General features: G+C 41.3%; 1 protein-coding gene across 3 annotated transcripts in view; it reads right to left on the reverse strand.

Annotated features, from left to right (window-relative positions):
• Positions 1–18272, reverse strand: part of tsnare1 (T-SNARE Domain Containing 1) — a 997034-nt gene that overhangs the window by 151830 nt on the left and 826932 nt on the right. For all 3 annotated transcript variants that reach the window (XM_072267235.1, XM_072267104.1, XM_072267180.1), the window contains exon 11: positions 4182–4299. In XM_072267235.1, coding sequence (XP_072123336.1) covers positions 4204–4299 — 96 coding nt within the window. In that variant the 3' untranslated portion in view covers positions 4182–4203. The remainder of the gene's footprint in view (positions 1–4181; positions 4300–18272) is intronic.

Consider the following 18272-nt stretch of genomic DNA (forward strand, 5'->3'; position numbering starts at 1 on the left):
TTTAAATGGACTATGACACTTAATACATCCCCCTTTTTATGTTAACATGCTCAACAATATTCCCAGCATCCTCCCTGAAATCTGAAACTGCAATGTGCTTTTCTTTAGTGGATACTGATGAGAAATATTCATTTCAGACTTCACCTACTGTATATACTCTGGATCCTGGCACAGATTGCCCCTTTGATCCCTAATTGAACCCAATCTTTCCCCGGCCATCTTTTTGCACCATATATTTTCAAAGCGCCCTGGGATTTCCCTTAATCTTGTCTGTCATGGATATTTTGTGGCTTCTTTCTGGCTTCCTAATTTTTTTTTTTAAGTACACAGAAAAAAAGTTCTACAAGTTTCAGTAGACTTGAAGGGTTTCAACTATTATCCATACCCTATTCCATGTGCTTTTTTTTCTTTTATCAAACTCTCAATCTCTGGACTTACTTCCCCATCTTCCACACTCATAGGAACAAGTTGGACTTAATTTCTAACTTTATAACTTTTGAAAGATTTCCACTAGTTGGATACGATTTACAAATAAACAGTTTCTCTATATTTACCAGATTTATAATATTCTCTTACACGAAAAAAAAGGAAACAGAAGGTTCGTGCAGATGATCAAATAGGAGAGAGCATTGCGGGAGTACAGAGGATATAGGACAGTTTTCAAAAATAATTTAGGAGACCAAAGGCGGGCATGAAATATCCTAAACATATTATAAATTCTTCTCAGTGCAAGAGTGTAACCAGGGAAAGGAATAGGCCTCCTTAAGGACTAAAGGGGCAGGCAGTGTTAGAGCTAAGGATATATGGGTGAGGCCTCAAATGAATATTTCTCATTTGTAATCGTTAGGAATAAAAATATAGTAGATGAAAAGTTCAGGTAGAGGGATTCTAGAGCACGTTAACGTTAAGAAGGAATTGTGTGTTAGAGAACTATGAGCATAAAAAAATGGACAAATCCCCAGATCGTAATGAGACCCATCTTACAATGTTATGGGAAGCAAAGAAAGAAATAGCTGGGATTCTGATGGAGATTTTCATATCTTTGTAAACTACAGGTGAGGGACCAGACTTCTGGAGGCCAGCACACGTGGTTCCTCTGTTCAAGAAAAACAAGAAGAATAAGTTAGATAACTACATGCTGGTGAGTCTATATCAGTAGCAGAAAAAAAACTCCAAGGGATTGGATTTATCTACAGGGGTAGTGATTAGGGATACGAAATACATGGCCATGGTTTAAGTGGGTCTCTTGAGGGACAGTCCTGAAGGCTGCAGGGATTGGTGCATGTTATTTTGATATTTATTAATGACTTGTATGTAAATGCAGAAGGAATGTTCAGTAAATTTGAAGCTGCCACAGAAGTTGATGGTGTTGTGGACAAGGAGGAAGTTTGCCAGTGCAACAGCAGGATATAGATCAGATGGAAAGTTTTGTAGATCAGATGGAAAGTTTTGTGGATCATTGGCAGATGGATTTTTTTCTGACAAATGCAAGGTGATGTATTTGGGGAAGCAAAACAGGAACAGGATACACACAATAAACAGCACTGGAATTGGGAATTGGTTTACTATTGTCACATATACTAAGGTACGGTGAAAAGCTTGGCTTGCATGCTATTCATTCAGATCAAATCATTACACAGTGCATTAAGGTAGAACAAGGTAACACAATTGCAATGCAAAATGAAGTGTAACAGCCACAGAGAAAGTGCAGTGCATGTAAACTATAAGCTGTAAGATGATAACAAGGTAGATTGTGAGGTCAAGAGTGCATCTTATTGTACTAGGGAACAATTAATTGTCTAATAACCGTGGGATAGAAGCTGTCTTTGATCCTGGTGGTACGTGCTTTCAGGCTTTTGTATCTTCTGCCCAATGTAAGAGAGCAGCATGGGTGGGATCTTTGATTATGCTGGCTGCTTTACTGAGGATCTGAGATGTATAGACATGGAAGGGGGACTGGTTCCTGTGATGAACTGAGCTAAGTACATAGCTCTCTGCAGTTTTCTGCCATCACATGCAGAACAGCTGCCAGACCAAACTGTTATATATCCAGGCAGGATACCTTCTATAGTGCATGGATAAAAATTGGTAAGGATTGACAGGGATATGCCAAACTGCTTTACCCTCTCAAAGAAGTAAAAGTGTTGGTGAGCTTTGTTGGCCTTGGTGTCAATGTGGCATCAATATTCCTTAGCTTCCTAAATGGTAGTGCACGAAGGAACATTAATGAATGGAAGGACCTTGGAGTTTAAATCCATAGTTCTTTGAAAGTGGGAACACAGGTAGATAGAGTGGTGATGAAGAGTTATGGCATGTTTGTTTTCACAAATCATGGAAAAGTATATAAATGTTGGGAGGTTATGCTGCAACTTTACAAAATACACTCTGGCTGCACTTCATGTTGTGTGTGCAATTCTGGTTTTTACACTATAGGAATTATGTAGCTGAGATGGAGTGAGTTTAGAGAGGATTCACTAGCATGCTGCCTGAATTGGAGGACATTAGTTGTGCAGAGGGATTGGATAGGCTGTGTTTCCTTCAATCAAAGGAGGCCGAGAGGTTTACCTAATAGAAGAATATGAAATTCTAAGAGGCATGAATGGAGTAGAAAGGCAGAATCTTTTGCTCATGGTAGGGCACCAAAAAGAAGAGAACATAGGTTTTAGGTGAGGGTAAGAAATCAGAGGGATAAGATTTTGCACAGCCACTTGAGTCAGATATAACAACTTTTGAGAGACATTCAGACAGCTATTTAACTAGGCAAGGAAAGGAAGGATGTGGGCAGATGGAATTGGCAAAGACATCAGCATAGATATGGTACGCAACAGCTTCTGTGCTACAAACTGTAACTCTATGACTTTAAATTCCAGCATGTTTTGCCCTATGCAGTACTTAAATTTTCTCTTATATTTGATGCTACTTAATATTGAGATGGCATTCATTGTAAATATGGAAACTAAACATTTCTATTGTTTTACACACCTCTTGTTCATATTTCTTGCTTAAGAAAGTCCTTGTATACATTAGGTTAAAATGCAACGAATATAAATAAAATAGTATACATTATTTCAGATGCCTCATTTGCAAATTACATGGCTTATTTTTTTTTTGGCTCTTTTCAATTATATTTAGTATCATTCCCTTAAGTTGCTAGACTTCCAATCTCCTTCACACAGAATCATAGCTTCTTTATTTTAATTTGTGCATTGTATTTGTCTGTTGGGTGTAATATTACAGCCAAAGTAAGAAGTTTTAATCTGAAAGTTAGGAATACCAGTAGAGGACAGTGAGAATTTGGAACTCTCGCATTCCACAATGCTAATCATCTTGAGTGGATTTTCAATTTTCCCTTTGCCAGATACTTAGCGGATAAATATATTAGGGGATAAGGAGAAAACACATTTCAGGTATATCAACTATGCTCTGATTGAATTGCAGAACAAGCCTTTAGAAGCTACTTGATTTCAAGTCTTCCTATCAATTGAATAACTGATACTTTAATTTTTCTATCTTATGCTATTTATTTGTCTATTTAAAGTTGGCAGGGTGAACCTATTCATGAAAACAGTAAAGCGTGATTTCCAATTACACCTTGGCAGTTACATGACGAGGAATAAAATCTACAATATTATATGGAGTATAAGAACAACAGTTTTTTTTATCAGTTTTATGCATATCATTGTAGCTTACTTATCTAAGCTTGATCTGATTGCTATTGTTACGATATGACTTTACACAGTAGATACAAAACAAAAAACAGAAGGTCTTCTCCAGGCTTTGGTCAAGTGTAGTTCCTGAACAGCACACTAACAACTATGACCTTCTATAGAAAAGGTCTCTTCCCATATCCCCTCATTGCACAATAACTCAACACAGATTACAAATGAAAAGTTTAATCTCAAAAGGTTCAGTGACCCTTTATTATAATAAATTACATATTAAGGGGAGGTTAGATTTAACTTCAGTCACTTGCAATAGATTAAAGGCATTGCATAGTAATATAATCCCATTGAAGTCAGAGGAATCTGATTTCATACCATTATAATGCACATCTAGCGCAACAGACAGAGAAGGAATTTCTAGCCAAAACGTTAATGAACCTTGTAAATTTTAGCTGAACTTTTGATCAAGCATTGCATTTGAGTGAATCCCATCATTAAATAAGAATACAGGGGCCTTACCTGAAGGTATAATGCCAAAAGTTCAATGCTTTACTGACGCCGCAATAATGATAATGACGACTGCCAAAATAACTAAAGTGGCTAGAAGGAAGCAGCATTTCATCTTCCGCGCTCTCTTCTGGAAGAAATCAAAGAAATAATTGATGTGATTTACTGCAGTGATGCTTAGCCCCTTTAAAATTTAAGAAGTAACACACAGAAATTTTCCATGCTGGCCATTACAGATGACTATAATCAAACTAGGTAGTTATAAAATTATCATTCACACTCATCAAAATATTCAACACCATTTTTCATTGCCTCAATACATTAGAAAATTCCTGTGGGACCACTAGAGCCTATGGAAGGGGCTATAAATCGCAAAAGGTTCTTATCCTCTTTAAAGTAGGAAGTTGCATTTTAAGTTAGCAGCCTAGAATACACAAACAAGAGAAAATCTGCAGATGCTGGAAAACCAAGCAACATACATAAAATAGAACATAGAACATAGAATAGTACAGCACAGCACAGGCCCTTAGGCCCACAATGTTGTGCCGACCCTCAAACCCTGCCTCCTATATAACCCCCCACCTTAAATTCCTCCATATACCTGTCTAGTAGTCTCTTAAACTTCACTAGTGTATCTGCCTCCACCACTGACTCAGGCAGTGCATTCCACGCACCAACCACTCTCTGAGTAAAAAACCTTCCTCTAATATCCCCATTGAACTTCCCACCCCTTACCTTAAAGCCATGTCCTCTTGTATTGAGCAGTGGTGCCCTGGAGAAGAGGCGCTGGCTATCCACTCTATCTATTCCTCTTATTATCTTGTACATCTCTATCATGTCTCCTCTCATCCTCCTTCTCTCCAAAAAGTAAAGCCCTAGCTCCCTTAATCTTTGATCATAATGCATACTTTCTAAACCAGGCAGCATCCTGGTAAATCTCCTCTGTACCCTTTCCAATGCTTCCACATCCTTCCTATAGTGAGGTGACCAGAAATGTACACAGTACTCCAAGTGTGGCCTAACCAGAGTTTTATAGAGCTGCTTCATTACATCGCGACTCTTAAACTCTATCCCTCGACTTATGAAAGCTAACACCCCATAAGCTTTCTTAACTACCCTATCCACCTGTGAGACAACTTTCAGGGATCTGTGGACATGTACCCCGAGATCCCTCTGCTCCTCCACACTACCAAGTATCCTGCCATTTACTTTGTACTCTGCCTTGGAGTTTGTCCTTCCAAAGTGTACCGCCTCACACTTCTCTGGGTTGAACTCCATCTGCCACTTCTCAGCCCACTTCTGCATCCTATCAATGTCTCTCTGCAATCTTTGACAATCCTCTACACTATCTACAACACCAACAACCTTTGTGTCATCTGCAAACTTGCCAACCCACCCTTCTACCCCCACATCCAGGTCGTTAATAAAAATCGCGAAAAGTAGAGGTCCCAGAACAGATCCTTGTGGGACACCACTAGTCACAATCCTCCAATCTGAATGTACTCCCTCCACCACCACCCTCTGCCTTCTGCAGGCAAGCCAATTCTGAATCCACCTGGCCAAACTTCCCTGGATTCCATGTCTTCTAACTTTCTGAATAAGCCTACCGTGTGGAACCTTGTCAAATGCCTTACTAAAATCCATATAGATCACATCCACTGCACTACCCTCATCTATATGCCTGGTCACCTCCTCAAAGAACTCTATCAGGCTTGTTAGACACGATCTGCCCTTCACAAAGCCATGCTGACTGTCCCTGATCAAACCATGATTCTCTAAATGCCTATAGATCCTATCTCTAAGAATCTTTTCCAACAGCTTTCCCACCACAGACGTAAGGCTTACTGGTCTATAATTACCCTGACTATCCCTACAATCTTTTCTGAACAAGGGGACAACATTCGCCTCCCTCCAATCCTCCGGTACCATTCCCGTGGACAACGAGGACATAAAAATCCTAGCCAGAGGCTCAGCAATCTCTTCTCTCACCTCGTGGAGCAGCCTGGGGAATATTCCGTCAGGCCCCGGGGACTTCTCTGTCCTAATGTATTTTAACAACTCCAACACCTCCTCTCCCTTAATATCAGCATGCTTCAGAACATCAACCTCACTCATATTGTCCTCACCGTCATCAAGTTCCCTCACATTGGTGAATACCGAAGAGAAGTATTCATTGAGGACCTCGCTCACTTCCAGAGTCTCCAGGCACATCTTCCCACCTTTACCTCTAATCGGTCCTGCCTTCACTCCTGTCATCCTTTTTTTCTTCACATAATTGAAGAATGCCTTGGGGTTTTCCTTTACCCTACTCACCAAGGCCTTCTCATGCCCCCTTCTTGCTCTTCGCAGCCCCTTCTTAAGCTCCTTTCTTGCTTCCCTATATTCCTCAATAGACCCATCTGATCCTTGCTTCCTAAAACTCATGTATGCTGCCTTCTTCCACCTGACTAGATTTTCCACCTCACTTGTCACCCATGGTTCCTTCATCCTACCATTCTTTATCTTCCTCACCGGGACAAAGTTATCCCTAATATCCCTCAAGAGATCTCTAAACATCGACTACATGTCCATAGTACGTTTCCCTGCAAAAAGATCATCCCAATTCACACCCGCAAGTTCTAGCCTTACAGCCTCATAATTTGCCTTTTCCCAGTTAAAAATTTTCCTGTCCTCTCTGATTCTATCCTTTTCCATGATAATGCTAAAGGCCAGGGAGCGGTGGTCACTGTCCCCCAGATGCTCACCCACTGAGATATCTGTGACCTGACCCGGTTCATTACCTAGTACTAGATCTAGTATGGCATTCCCCCGGTCGGCCTGTCCACATACTGTGACAGGAATCCGTCCTGGCCACACTTAACAAACTCTGCTCCACCTAAACCCTTGGGACTAATCGGGTGTCAATCAATATTAGGGAAGTTAAAGTCACCCATGATAACAACCCTGTTATTTTTGCACCTTTCCAAAATCTGCCTCCCAATCTGCTCCTCTGTATCTCTGCTGGAGGAACTCAGCAGTCCAGTCCTATCAAAGGGTCTCGGCCCAAAACGTCAACTGTACTTTTTTCCAGAGATGCTGCCTGGCCTGCTGAGTTCCTCCAGCATTTTGTGTGAGTATAAAAACGCAAACATGAGGAATTCTGCAGATGCTGGAAATTCAAGCAACACACATCAAAGTTGCTGGTGAACATCCTCAGGGTTTTTTTCCGCCCGTCCCCCTTTTCCTTCTCCCTCAGCCTCCTGTCCCATGATCCACTCATATCCCTTTTTCCAATCAACTGTCCAGCTCTTGGCTCCATCCCTCCCCCTCCTGTCTTCTCCTATCATTTTGGATCTCCCCCTCCACCTCCCACTTTCAAATCTCTTACTAGCTCTTCCCTCAGTTAGTCCTGACGAAGGGTCTCGGCCCGAAGCGTCGACTGTACCTCTTCCTAGAGATGCTGCCTGGCCTGCTGCGTTCACCAGCAACTTTGATTTTGTGTGAGTAGTCTAGATTAGGACATACAGTCAGCAGTGAGTCTACCGCTTTCACAACTGTTCTTGGAGCAAAGTGCAGACAAAGACCACCAATCTCAGAGGTATGGCTTTCCCACTTCTTAGTGTCAAATGTTATGAAGAATTAGTTCAAGGAGACCCCAGGCACCAAGCAATGGTAATGTTATCAAATGAGTTGAACAATTTATTCTTGCTTACAGGATTTTTTTTACATACAGTCAAAAGCATAATTTTGAACTAGACCTTTTATTATTTTTGGAGCATAACATAAGGGCTGGAACATATGCATGGAAGGATGGTTGAAGCTGCATAAACCAATACATGAACCTTAAAATATTTTCTTTCTGAAATCAATTGCATGTTTAAGTATTTCTGAGGGACATGCAGTCCCCATACACACACACACACACACACACACACACACACATACACACACACACACACACACACACACACACATACAAACACACATCCACACACAAAATGTTTTGCAGCAGTAATTATGGTTAAATTGACAATAAACATTGACTGCATCGTATTAAAGTAAGTTTCATTTTTTCAGGGCTTTTTAATATCAAGAACAATTGAAAATTATCTTTGGTATTTTGTATTTTGCTTGAAAGAACAATATTTTTTGTTTTAGAATAGAGAATGGTATAACACAGGAATAGGCCCCTCAGCCTTGATATCAGTGGCGAACGTGATGCTGAATTGTATTAAATTCTTTCATGATCCATATCCCTCCACTCCCTGCATGTTCAAGAGTCCATGTAACAGTCTCCTAAACACCATATCAGATCTCCTTCCACCACTGTTCCTGGCAGTCACTGGATTTGTATTCAGAGAAATTTCAGTCTTACAGTTTATATAAAGAGTTCACAGTTATGCATAAGTGTCATACAGTATATGACACACATACTGTATCTCTTAAGGACCACTGAATCTAAATTCAAAAAATATATAAAATGTACCTAAAATTAAGAAAGAAATCAAAGCTTATTTATATGATTTCACAGTGAATCATTTAAATTTATGAATTTTCCCATATTTATTTATAGGAATAATAATACTAGGACAGTCAACTTTGGATATCAATAAAGTTGTCACAGGACTTGAACAGTATTAAATTTATGCCTATTCAGATGGCACAGGGCACAGATGTGATGTGTTAAGGGTGACTAGCATACTGTCAAATCCGTAACATTCTTATCAGCGGCTGGGAATTAAAATTGGAGCTTTGGTTGCAATCTCACTTCAGCAGAAGCAGAACGTAGCCTGTAAACAAATGTTCTTCCTATTAAGATGGATTATTTTTAAGAACCCCAGGAGATCAGAAAAAGACTGAGTTTAAATTTTAACTTCTCAGGTCTTTAAGCTCATGCATTTGGCCATGGCTTGTCAAAATTTCAATTTGAAAGAAATAATCATTGCTTCAACACACATTTCACAGAAAGACTGAACTAATTAATCATATTGGGGAGGAACTGGTAAGTGTCTCCTTGGGCTTTAGGTTCAAAGTTCAAATTAAATTCATTATCTAAGTACATGTATGTCACCATTTTCAATCCTAAGATTCATTTTCTTGCAGGCATATTTAATAAATCAATATTAGAATAATAACCATAATAGAATCAATGAAAGACCGCACCAACTAGGGGACTTATCCAGTATGCAGAAGGCAACACACTGTAAATACAAGAAGAAAGAAATAATCATTATAAATAAATAAGCAATAAATGTCTAGAACATGATATGAAGAGTCCTTGAAAGGGAGTCCAGAGGTGTGGGAACACTTTAGTGATGGGGAGAGTGAAATTGTCCCCTCTGGTTTAAGAGCCTGCTGGTTGAGCAGTAATAACTGTTTTTGAACCTGGTGGTGTGAGAACTGAAGCTTCTGTACCTTCATTCTGTTGGCAGCAGTGAGAAGAGAGCCACCTAGGGCGGGGGGGTCCCTGATGATGTACGCTGCTTTCCTGCGACAATGCCCCAAGCTGATGTGCTCAGTTTTGGGTAGTTTTACTCATGATAGATTGGACTGGTCCAAGCAATACACTCAAAAATGGTGGAGGAACTCAGCAGGTCCTCGATGGGTCTTGGCCTGAAGGGTCGATTGTTTACTCTTTTCCACAGATGCTACCTGGCCTGCTGAGTTCCTCCAGCATCTTATGTGTGTTGCTTGGATTCCTGGTATCTGTGGATTTTCTCATTTGTGACTGGGCAGTGTCCACTACTTTATGTAGGATTTTCCATTCAAGGGCATTGGTGTTTCCATACCAGGCTGAATTCTCACCAACAGACTCAGAGGGAATTTAGCAGCTTACATATTGATATTCATAACATGGCTGAGGTGACATTAATCATCGTTGAAGTACAATTGTACTCCACCACAATGTGTAAGTGCATAGCATGGTATATTATATTCCTTACTCTACCATTAGTGTCAAGCTAAGTGATGGAATTTGGCTCAAGAAGCAGATATAGAAGAGCAAAACACATGCTGTGAACGTGGGGATGCTGCAACACGGAACTAACTGCATATCAGTAAGAGGAAGAAGCATGCTACAGTACATAAAGAAATGCTCACAACCCAAAAGATCAGAAATATTTCTGCCCCCATCCAGTCATGAATAATAAGCAATTTCTGGGAGGAGACAGTTGTATGAATGACTCTGACGTCTCAAATGAGTAATCACAGACCATGAAACGAAATGAAGCATTTTAATCAGAAATACCACGGGTATAATCTATTTTTTTTCCAGTTTTCAGCTTATGCAATTTATACAATTAAGAAATGAATACAACAGCAAAACTTATGAGACTTAACCAAAATCCTCATCACAGTATTGCAACTGTAATGTTCCTGAACTTACTAAATATCTACCCAACCTGTTTTCATTCAGCTAGACCCTGGGTTCTTTTTTGACAAACTAGAAAATTGTGCAGGTGTTTCCTTCTCAAAAACAAAACACTATAAGACCATAAGACATAATAGCAGAATTCGGGCACTTGGCCCATCATATCTGCTCCATCATTCCATCATGACTGATTTACACTTCATTAGGTGTACCTGTACAGCTGCTTGTTAATGCAAATCTCTAATCAGCCAATCATGTGGCAGCAACTCAATGTATAAATGCAGGCAAATATGGTCAAGCGAGTTGGTTGTTTTTCAGGTTCAGACCAAACACCAGCATGAGGAAGAAATGTGATCTAAGTGACTTTGACACTGGGATGATTGTTGGCACTTGGGGTGGTTTGAGAATCTTAGACACTGCTGAACTCCTGGAATTTTCACACAAAACAGTCTCTAGAGTTTAGAGAATGGTGCAAAAAACAAAGAACATCCAGTAAGCATCAGTTGTGTGTCAAAAATGCTTTGTTTATGAGAAAGGTCGGGGTGGAAGGCTAGACAGGTTCAAGCTGACTGGAAGGGGACAGTAAGTCAAATAACCACATATTACAACAGTGGTGTGCAGAAGAGCATCTTTGAACATAAAGTACATTGAACCTTGAAGTGGATGGGCCACACCAGCAAAAGACAATGAACACACATTCAGTGGCCACTTTCTTAGGTAACTGATATACCTAATAAAGTGGCCGCTGGGTATATTATCCCTCTCAACCCTATTCTCTTTCCTTCTCCCAATAACTTTTGACACCCTTACAAATCAAGAAACTATCAGCCTCTACTTTTAAATATACCCACTGATTTGGCCTCCACATCCATCCATGAGTATTAATTCCACAGATTCGCCGTCCTCTAGTTTATGAAATTCCTCTTCATTTCTGTTTTAAAGGGAAATCCTTCCATTCTGAGGCTGTGCCCACTGGTCCTGGACTCCCTCACTATTCTCTCCACATCACTCCATCCAGGCTTTTAAACATTTAATATGCTTCAATGAAATACCCCCTCATTATTCCAACTTCCAGTAAGCACAGGCACAGAGCCATCAAACATTCCTTATTCACGAATCCTTTCATTCTCAGGATCATTCTCTCAAACCTCCTCTTGACTGTCTCCAACGCCAGTCAAATTTTCTTAGCTTTTGTGACCTAAAACTGCTCACAATACTCTATCCGGGCTAACATTCTGCTTCCAACCATCAATTGAGTTATGTAAATGCTCATAGACGGTCTTGGTATCACCGTGGTTATCAGGATACTCCCTCCTAATTACATGACTGATATGACATCTCAGTTTCTGCCTTCTATTAAAGACAAGAGTGGGCAAAAGAACTTAATGTAAGAGAGGGATGGCAGTTCAGGCGGTGTTGTATCAAAGGCCCTAGTCAAAATTACACACAATGGAAATCAGGTGGAAAATGTTCCACTGAATGGAGCAATACCTCTCTAATGGTACATGGTTGTTTGATCAGACCCAGGCAATTCAGATCCAGGACCTTATTACATAGAATATAAAACAGTACACCACAGGAAAAGGCCACTTGGCCTGCAATGTTGTGCTGAACAAATGAAAAAGCAAGTCAAAAACACCAAAGCACTAATCCTCCTACCTACACAATGTCCATATCCCTCCATCTTCCTTGCATCCATGTGCCTACCCAAATGTCTTTTAAAAGCCTCTCATGTATTTGCATCTACTACCCCAACCACCGGGCCACGGACCAGTACTGGGCCGCAAAGCATGTGCTACCGGGCCGTGAGGAAACGATATGAGTCAGCTGCACCTTCCCTCATTCCCTGTCAGGCACTGTTGGACTTGAACATAGGGTTGCCAACTGTCCCGTATTTGCTGGGACATCCCGTATATTGGGCTAAATTGGTTTGTCCCATACGGGACCGCCCTTGTCCAGTACTTCCCCCGCTAAGGTAGAGCGTTCCTATGAAACTTTTCATGCCGAAATGGCGTGAAGTGAAGAAGCAATTACCATTAATTTATATGGGAGAAATTTTTGAGCATCCCCAGACCCAGAAAATAACCTAACAAATCATACTAAATAACACATAAAACCGAAAATAACACTAACATATAGTAAAAACAGGAATGACATGATAAATACACAGCCTATATAAAGTAGAAATAATGTATTTACAGTATAGTCGGGAAGATGAAGGCAAAACCGAAATCGGCACATATGCGCATGTGCACGTCACATACACGCACGTAAAGCATGCGCACACAGGTGCCCGCGCAAGGCTTCATGGTCATGGTAGTCTTTCCTGGGGTAAAGTGTCCCGGGATTTGACTGCTACTTTTGTCCCTTATTTGGGAGTGAGAAAGTTGGCAACCCTAACTGTAAAAGACATGTTGAGGTGAGTTTAACGCTACTTGAACACCTCCCCACCACCCCGAGTTGGCCGGTCCGCAAGAATATTGCCAATATTAAACTGGTCCGTGGTGCAAAAAAGGTTGGGGACCCCTGTACTATCATACCAGGCAGTGCATTCCAGGCATCCACCACTCTCTGAGTAAAAAACCTACCCACCTACCCTCCACGTCCTCCTTGAACCTACCCCCTCCCACCTTGAAAGAATGCCCTGTGGTATTAGACACTTCAACCCTGTGAAATAGATACTCTCTGCCCACTCTATCTATGCCTGCAATAGTCTTGTAAACCTCTATCTGATATCCACTCAGCCCCTGACGCTCTAGAGGAAGCAACCCAAGTTTATCCAGCCTCTCGTGATAGCATAGCCCTCTAGACAAGGCAGCATCCTGGTGAACCTCTTCTGCACCCTCTCCAAAGACTCAACAGCCTTCCTACAGTGGTGACCAGAACTGTATGTAATATCCTAAATATGGCCTAAACGGTTTTATAAAGTTGCAACATAACCTCCTGACTTTTGAACTCAATACCTCGACTAATAAAAGCAAGCATTCCATAAGGCTTCTTAACCACCTTAATAAACTGTGTAGCTACTTTCAAGAAACTACGAACTTGCATCCTAAGATCTCTCTGCTCAACAACATTGTTAAGGATCTTGCCCTTAAATGGGTACTGTCTCCTTGCATTGCCCTTCCAATGTGCAACACTTCACATTAATCTGGATTAAACTCCATCTGCCATTTCTCAGCCCATATTTGAAACTGATATTGTGCTGTATTCTTTGCCAGTCTTCTACACTATCCACAACTCCACCAATCTTGGGATCATCTGCAGAATTACTAACCGACACATCCATATTTTCATTTAGGTAATTTATGCACACTACAAACAGCAGCGTCCCGGCACAGATCCCTGCAGAACTCCACTAATTACAGATCTCCAGAACTCCAGCTTGACTAAGTCCCTTCAACCACTATCTGTCTTCTACGTGCAAGCCTGTTCTAATTCCAAACAGCAAATTCACTGTGGACCCTATACATCTTAACCTTCTGGATCAGCCTCCCATGAGGGACTTTGTCAAGCACCTTACTAAAATCATGTAGACAATGTGACGAGAATACACATAGATTAAGATGTTAGCTGTCCTGTGCTGGCACCAGTGGAATCAGCACTTGGTCTGCCACCTGTCTTCAGGAGAGAGAGAGATAAGGAAAACAATGGAGCAGCATTTGGAGATGTTAATGAAGGGACGGGAGAGAGTAACGGAAGGAGAGCTGTCAAGATCGGCTCCCCCTTTGAACACTGAACTGTTTGAAGTGATGGACAGGCGGTACCCCAGCAGGGGGATAAAAAGGGACAGGTTCGCTAAGGCAACACACACACGACACCCCGAGGTAACGAGACCCTGGAAGCAGTGCGTCTCTCACAAGTCGGTGGGAAGTTTTGGACGGCTGGTTGCGGGACAAGCCATAGATGCACAGGGTGGAAAGGCACGATCGTGGGGAACCTGGTGTGTGTCCACCCTTGCCTGGGTGCCGGGTTCACCGCAGAGAAACGATCGTATCTGGAAACGGAGGGGTCACGGTTGGTGACCTCAGATGACATCACAAAGGGCTTGCACGAAAGCTGACTGTGAAGGTCTGTGTGTGGAAGCCGTTTGAATATTCATTTGTTTTGCTCTCTCTCTCTCCTTCCCCCCACTGTCTGCGAACTGAACTGAACTTTGCGTCACTTTGAAACTGGTCATTTATGCCTAGACAACGATAGAGCTTGATTGATCCTGCTATCTTAATTCTGTGCACATGCGTGTTTATCATTGCTGAACTGTTGCATTTATTATCCTTTTGATTAGAGTACTGTGTTGCTTGTTTCTTTAATAAAACTTTCTTAGTTCTAGTAATCCAGACTCCAACTGAGTGATCCATTTCTGCTGGTTTGGCAACCCAGTTACGGGGTACATAACAACAACATCTTCATCAATCTCTCTCACTATCTTGTCAAAAAACTCAAGCAAGCTAGTAAGGCATGACCTGCCAAACCCAAAGCCACGCTGGATTTCCCTTTTTAGGCCATGGGTTTCCAAATGCTCATACATCCTCTCCCTAAGAATGTTCTCCAGCAATTTCCCTACAACTAACGAGACACTCACCTTCTATAGTTCTCAAGATTTTCTCTTATTCCCTTCTTAATCAGAGGTACAACATTAGCCACTCACCAGTCCTCTGGGGCTTTACCTGTGGCTAGAGAGGACACAAAGTTACTGGTCAAGGGCTGTTGCGAGATGCCCTTACTGCAAGGGCCAACCACCTTGAGATGCTTCATCAAAGATCTTAGCTTCTTCGTAAACTCAGATGAGGAAATGGCTGCGTAATGCTCTGTTCCATTTGCAATTCCTCATGTACTGAAGCAGTGCTTGGCCTACACCCAGTAAGTAAATGGCTCACAAAAATAATTAAGCTTTCATATCACAAAAAAATCCAGGCCACCACTACTTCTTGAAATGGTTAATTAACTATCTTGCAACTAGGTGGTGCCACCATTTTGGAATCAGCCACCATTCACATACTGGGGTCTCCCTTGATCAGAAACTTAGGTAGTGTGAGTATTCCATTATAGTTCTTACACGTGCTTTGTAAATGGATGAACAATAGCAAGTCTGATGTTGTGAGTACCTTGATAGTTTCTAAACACTTGCATCATAAAGACACTATTAGGACTGTAATGAACTACTGCCAACCTGCTTAGATAAATACAGGTTCATCAATACTCTGGTAATTTAGTGTCAAACTGCACTGCAACAAGTAACCAAAGCTTACTCAATAGTAGGTACAAAGCCTTCAACCTCAATCATAACAAACACAGCACACACAAGAATTCTTCACAAATCCTCTTGGCACACAGTGACATTGAAATATATCACCTATGCCTTATTATTATTATTACTGGATCTAAATCCTAGAACTTTTTCCCTAACAGCACTGTGGTAGTATCTTCACCAGGAGAACTGTTCACAATGGCAGCTTCTCATTGTCAAGAAAAACTTGAGATTGGGTCATGACATTTAAATTCTGTGCACGAATATAAAAAGTTCTCCTGTGCCAATCAATCATTAAAGGTCAACATGAAAACTGCTGCGAGTATGTAATTATCCTGAAATAAACAATCAGTATGACTATGTCTCTAAATCATATTTCAATGTATTAATATAACATACAGTGCATAAACGCATATGATGCTGTAAACTGCCGCATGTGTGAATTCACAATGTGGGCTTAAGAATATTTGAAACTTGGGCAATTTTTAGCCCTGAGGCTCTGTAAACCAGCAACAATATTATGCAATTTGCAAAAAACAGACATTTACTTGAAATTCCACAATCTTTTGTGCTGATTTGACCACACTTAATGCAACTACACTGAACAACAATATCTCAGCCTAACAGAGACCGTCAGCTGTTCTGGCACCTTATCTCTCTACATACCAACCAGACACCTGTCTGTGTGCCAATACATTCCACCTTTGCCACTTCACAATTGGAATCTCAGTCACACATAATAACTGTCAGCTAGGTTTCTCTTGATGGCCCACCATTGTACTCCTGTAGGTTATCTGCAAATCCCCAGTAAGTATAAAAATTCATTTGTGTGGGGAAAACAGAGATGAATATGAATGGAAGAGGATGGGCAATATAGTTTTGTTCAGGAAAATTGTGTGGCTGATTTTAACCTTGATGGAGGCAGAGATATGAAAATCATATTAAAAAACAAAAAATGAATCTTATTTATTTTGGGGAAACCTTTGCATTCATATCAACTCCCATACACTTATCTTCCTCAAAGTTATTTCTAAACAATATATCCATATTATTTGCTGCCTCACTTGACAAAAATAATTGCTGCCTCATTTGACAAGAATGGATCGAGTACTTAGTGGAACCAGCCTATCCTGAACACCAACCCTCTTTTTTTTTGTAGATTAAATTTATTGCTGCATCAAGTTAACATCCTAGAGGAGGCTTCATTTGAAAGGGGGGTGGCAATAGATTCGATCCATCATGACTAATGTGATTGGACAAGCTTTTAAAAGAATTGCAAGGTTACAAATAAAGTGAATATAGTGGCATTAGCGGCAGAGCAGTTGATTTGCAGACAGAGAGAGAGAGCTTCACACAGGTTGGGGAGAAGAGTTTAAAAAAGGAGCGTTTTGCGGGGCTCAGCACATTAGTGACAGACCAATCAATTCGCAGAGAGGGAGCTTCACACAGGTTGGGGAGAAGAGTTTAAAAAAGGAGCATTTCACGGGACTTGGTGCATTAGTGGTAGACCAATCAATTCACAGAGAGATAACTTCGCCAGGTTCGGGAGAAGATTTTAAAAAAGGAGCATTTCATGGGGCTCGTTGCATTAGTGTCGGACCAATCGATTTGCAGAGAAAGAGAGGGAGAGAGCTTCATAGAGGTCAGGGAGAAGACTTTAAAAAAGGAGCGTTTCACGGGGCTTGGCGCATTAGTGGTAGACCAATTGATTCGCAGAGAGAGTGAGCTTCGCACAGGTTGGGGAGAAGAGTTTTAAAAAAGAGCATTTTGTGGGGCTTTGTGTATTAGCGGCAGACCAATTGATTCACAATTCATTAGCAGGAGAAAGTAAAAGCAAAGCAGGATCAAAGCAGAGCAGCCATTGTGTGAGTGGAGCAGTGTAGGAGTGGGAACTTGAGGCCTTGGCTCATGAGGCTTCGGCGAGGAGGCACAGGTAAGTATCAGGTAAGGCTTTTGTAGTGGTTAAATAAAAAGTCACTAAACTATAGCTAATTAAATAAAGTAGGGATGATGCAGGATCATGTGATGTGCTGTAGCTACATGATGTGGGACCTGGTGGACCCCATTGTGGTTCCTGGTGACCACATCTGCAGCAAGTGTTGGCTGATTGAGGAACTCTGGCTCAAAGTTGATGTCCTGGAATCTGAGCTTCAAACACTGCGGCACATCAGGGAGGGAGAGAGTTACCTGGATTCTCTGTTTCAGGAGGCAGTCACACCTATTAGATTAGCTGCCTCAAATTCGTACTGTGCTCAGGGACAAGAGGGTATGACTGTGAATGAGGCAGGTAGTGGGTTCCAAGAGACACTGCTGGAGGAGCCTCAGCCCTTGAGCTTGTCCAACAGGTCTGAGATTCTTGCTCGCCTTGTGGATGAGAGTGAGGGCTGTAGGTAGGATGAGCAACCTAACTGTGGCACTGTGGCTCAGGAGCCATTCAAGAGGGGGCAGAGAAGAGAAATGTAGTGGTAATTGGGGATAGTATAGTTAGGGGAATAGACAGAACTCT

Source organism: Mobula birostris, chromosome 1 (genome assembly GCF_030028105.1).
Source record: "Mobula birostris isolate sMobBir1 chromosome 1, sMobBir1.hap1, whole genome shotgun sequence".
Lineage (NCBI taxonomy): Eukaryota > Metazoa > Chordata > Chondrichthyes > Myliobatiformes > Myliobatidae > Mobula > Mobula birostris.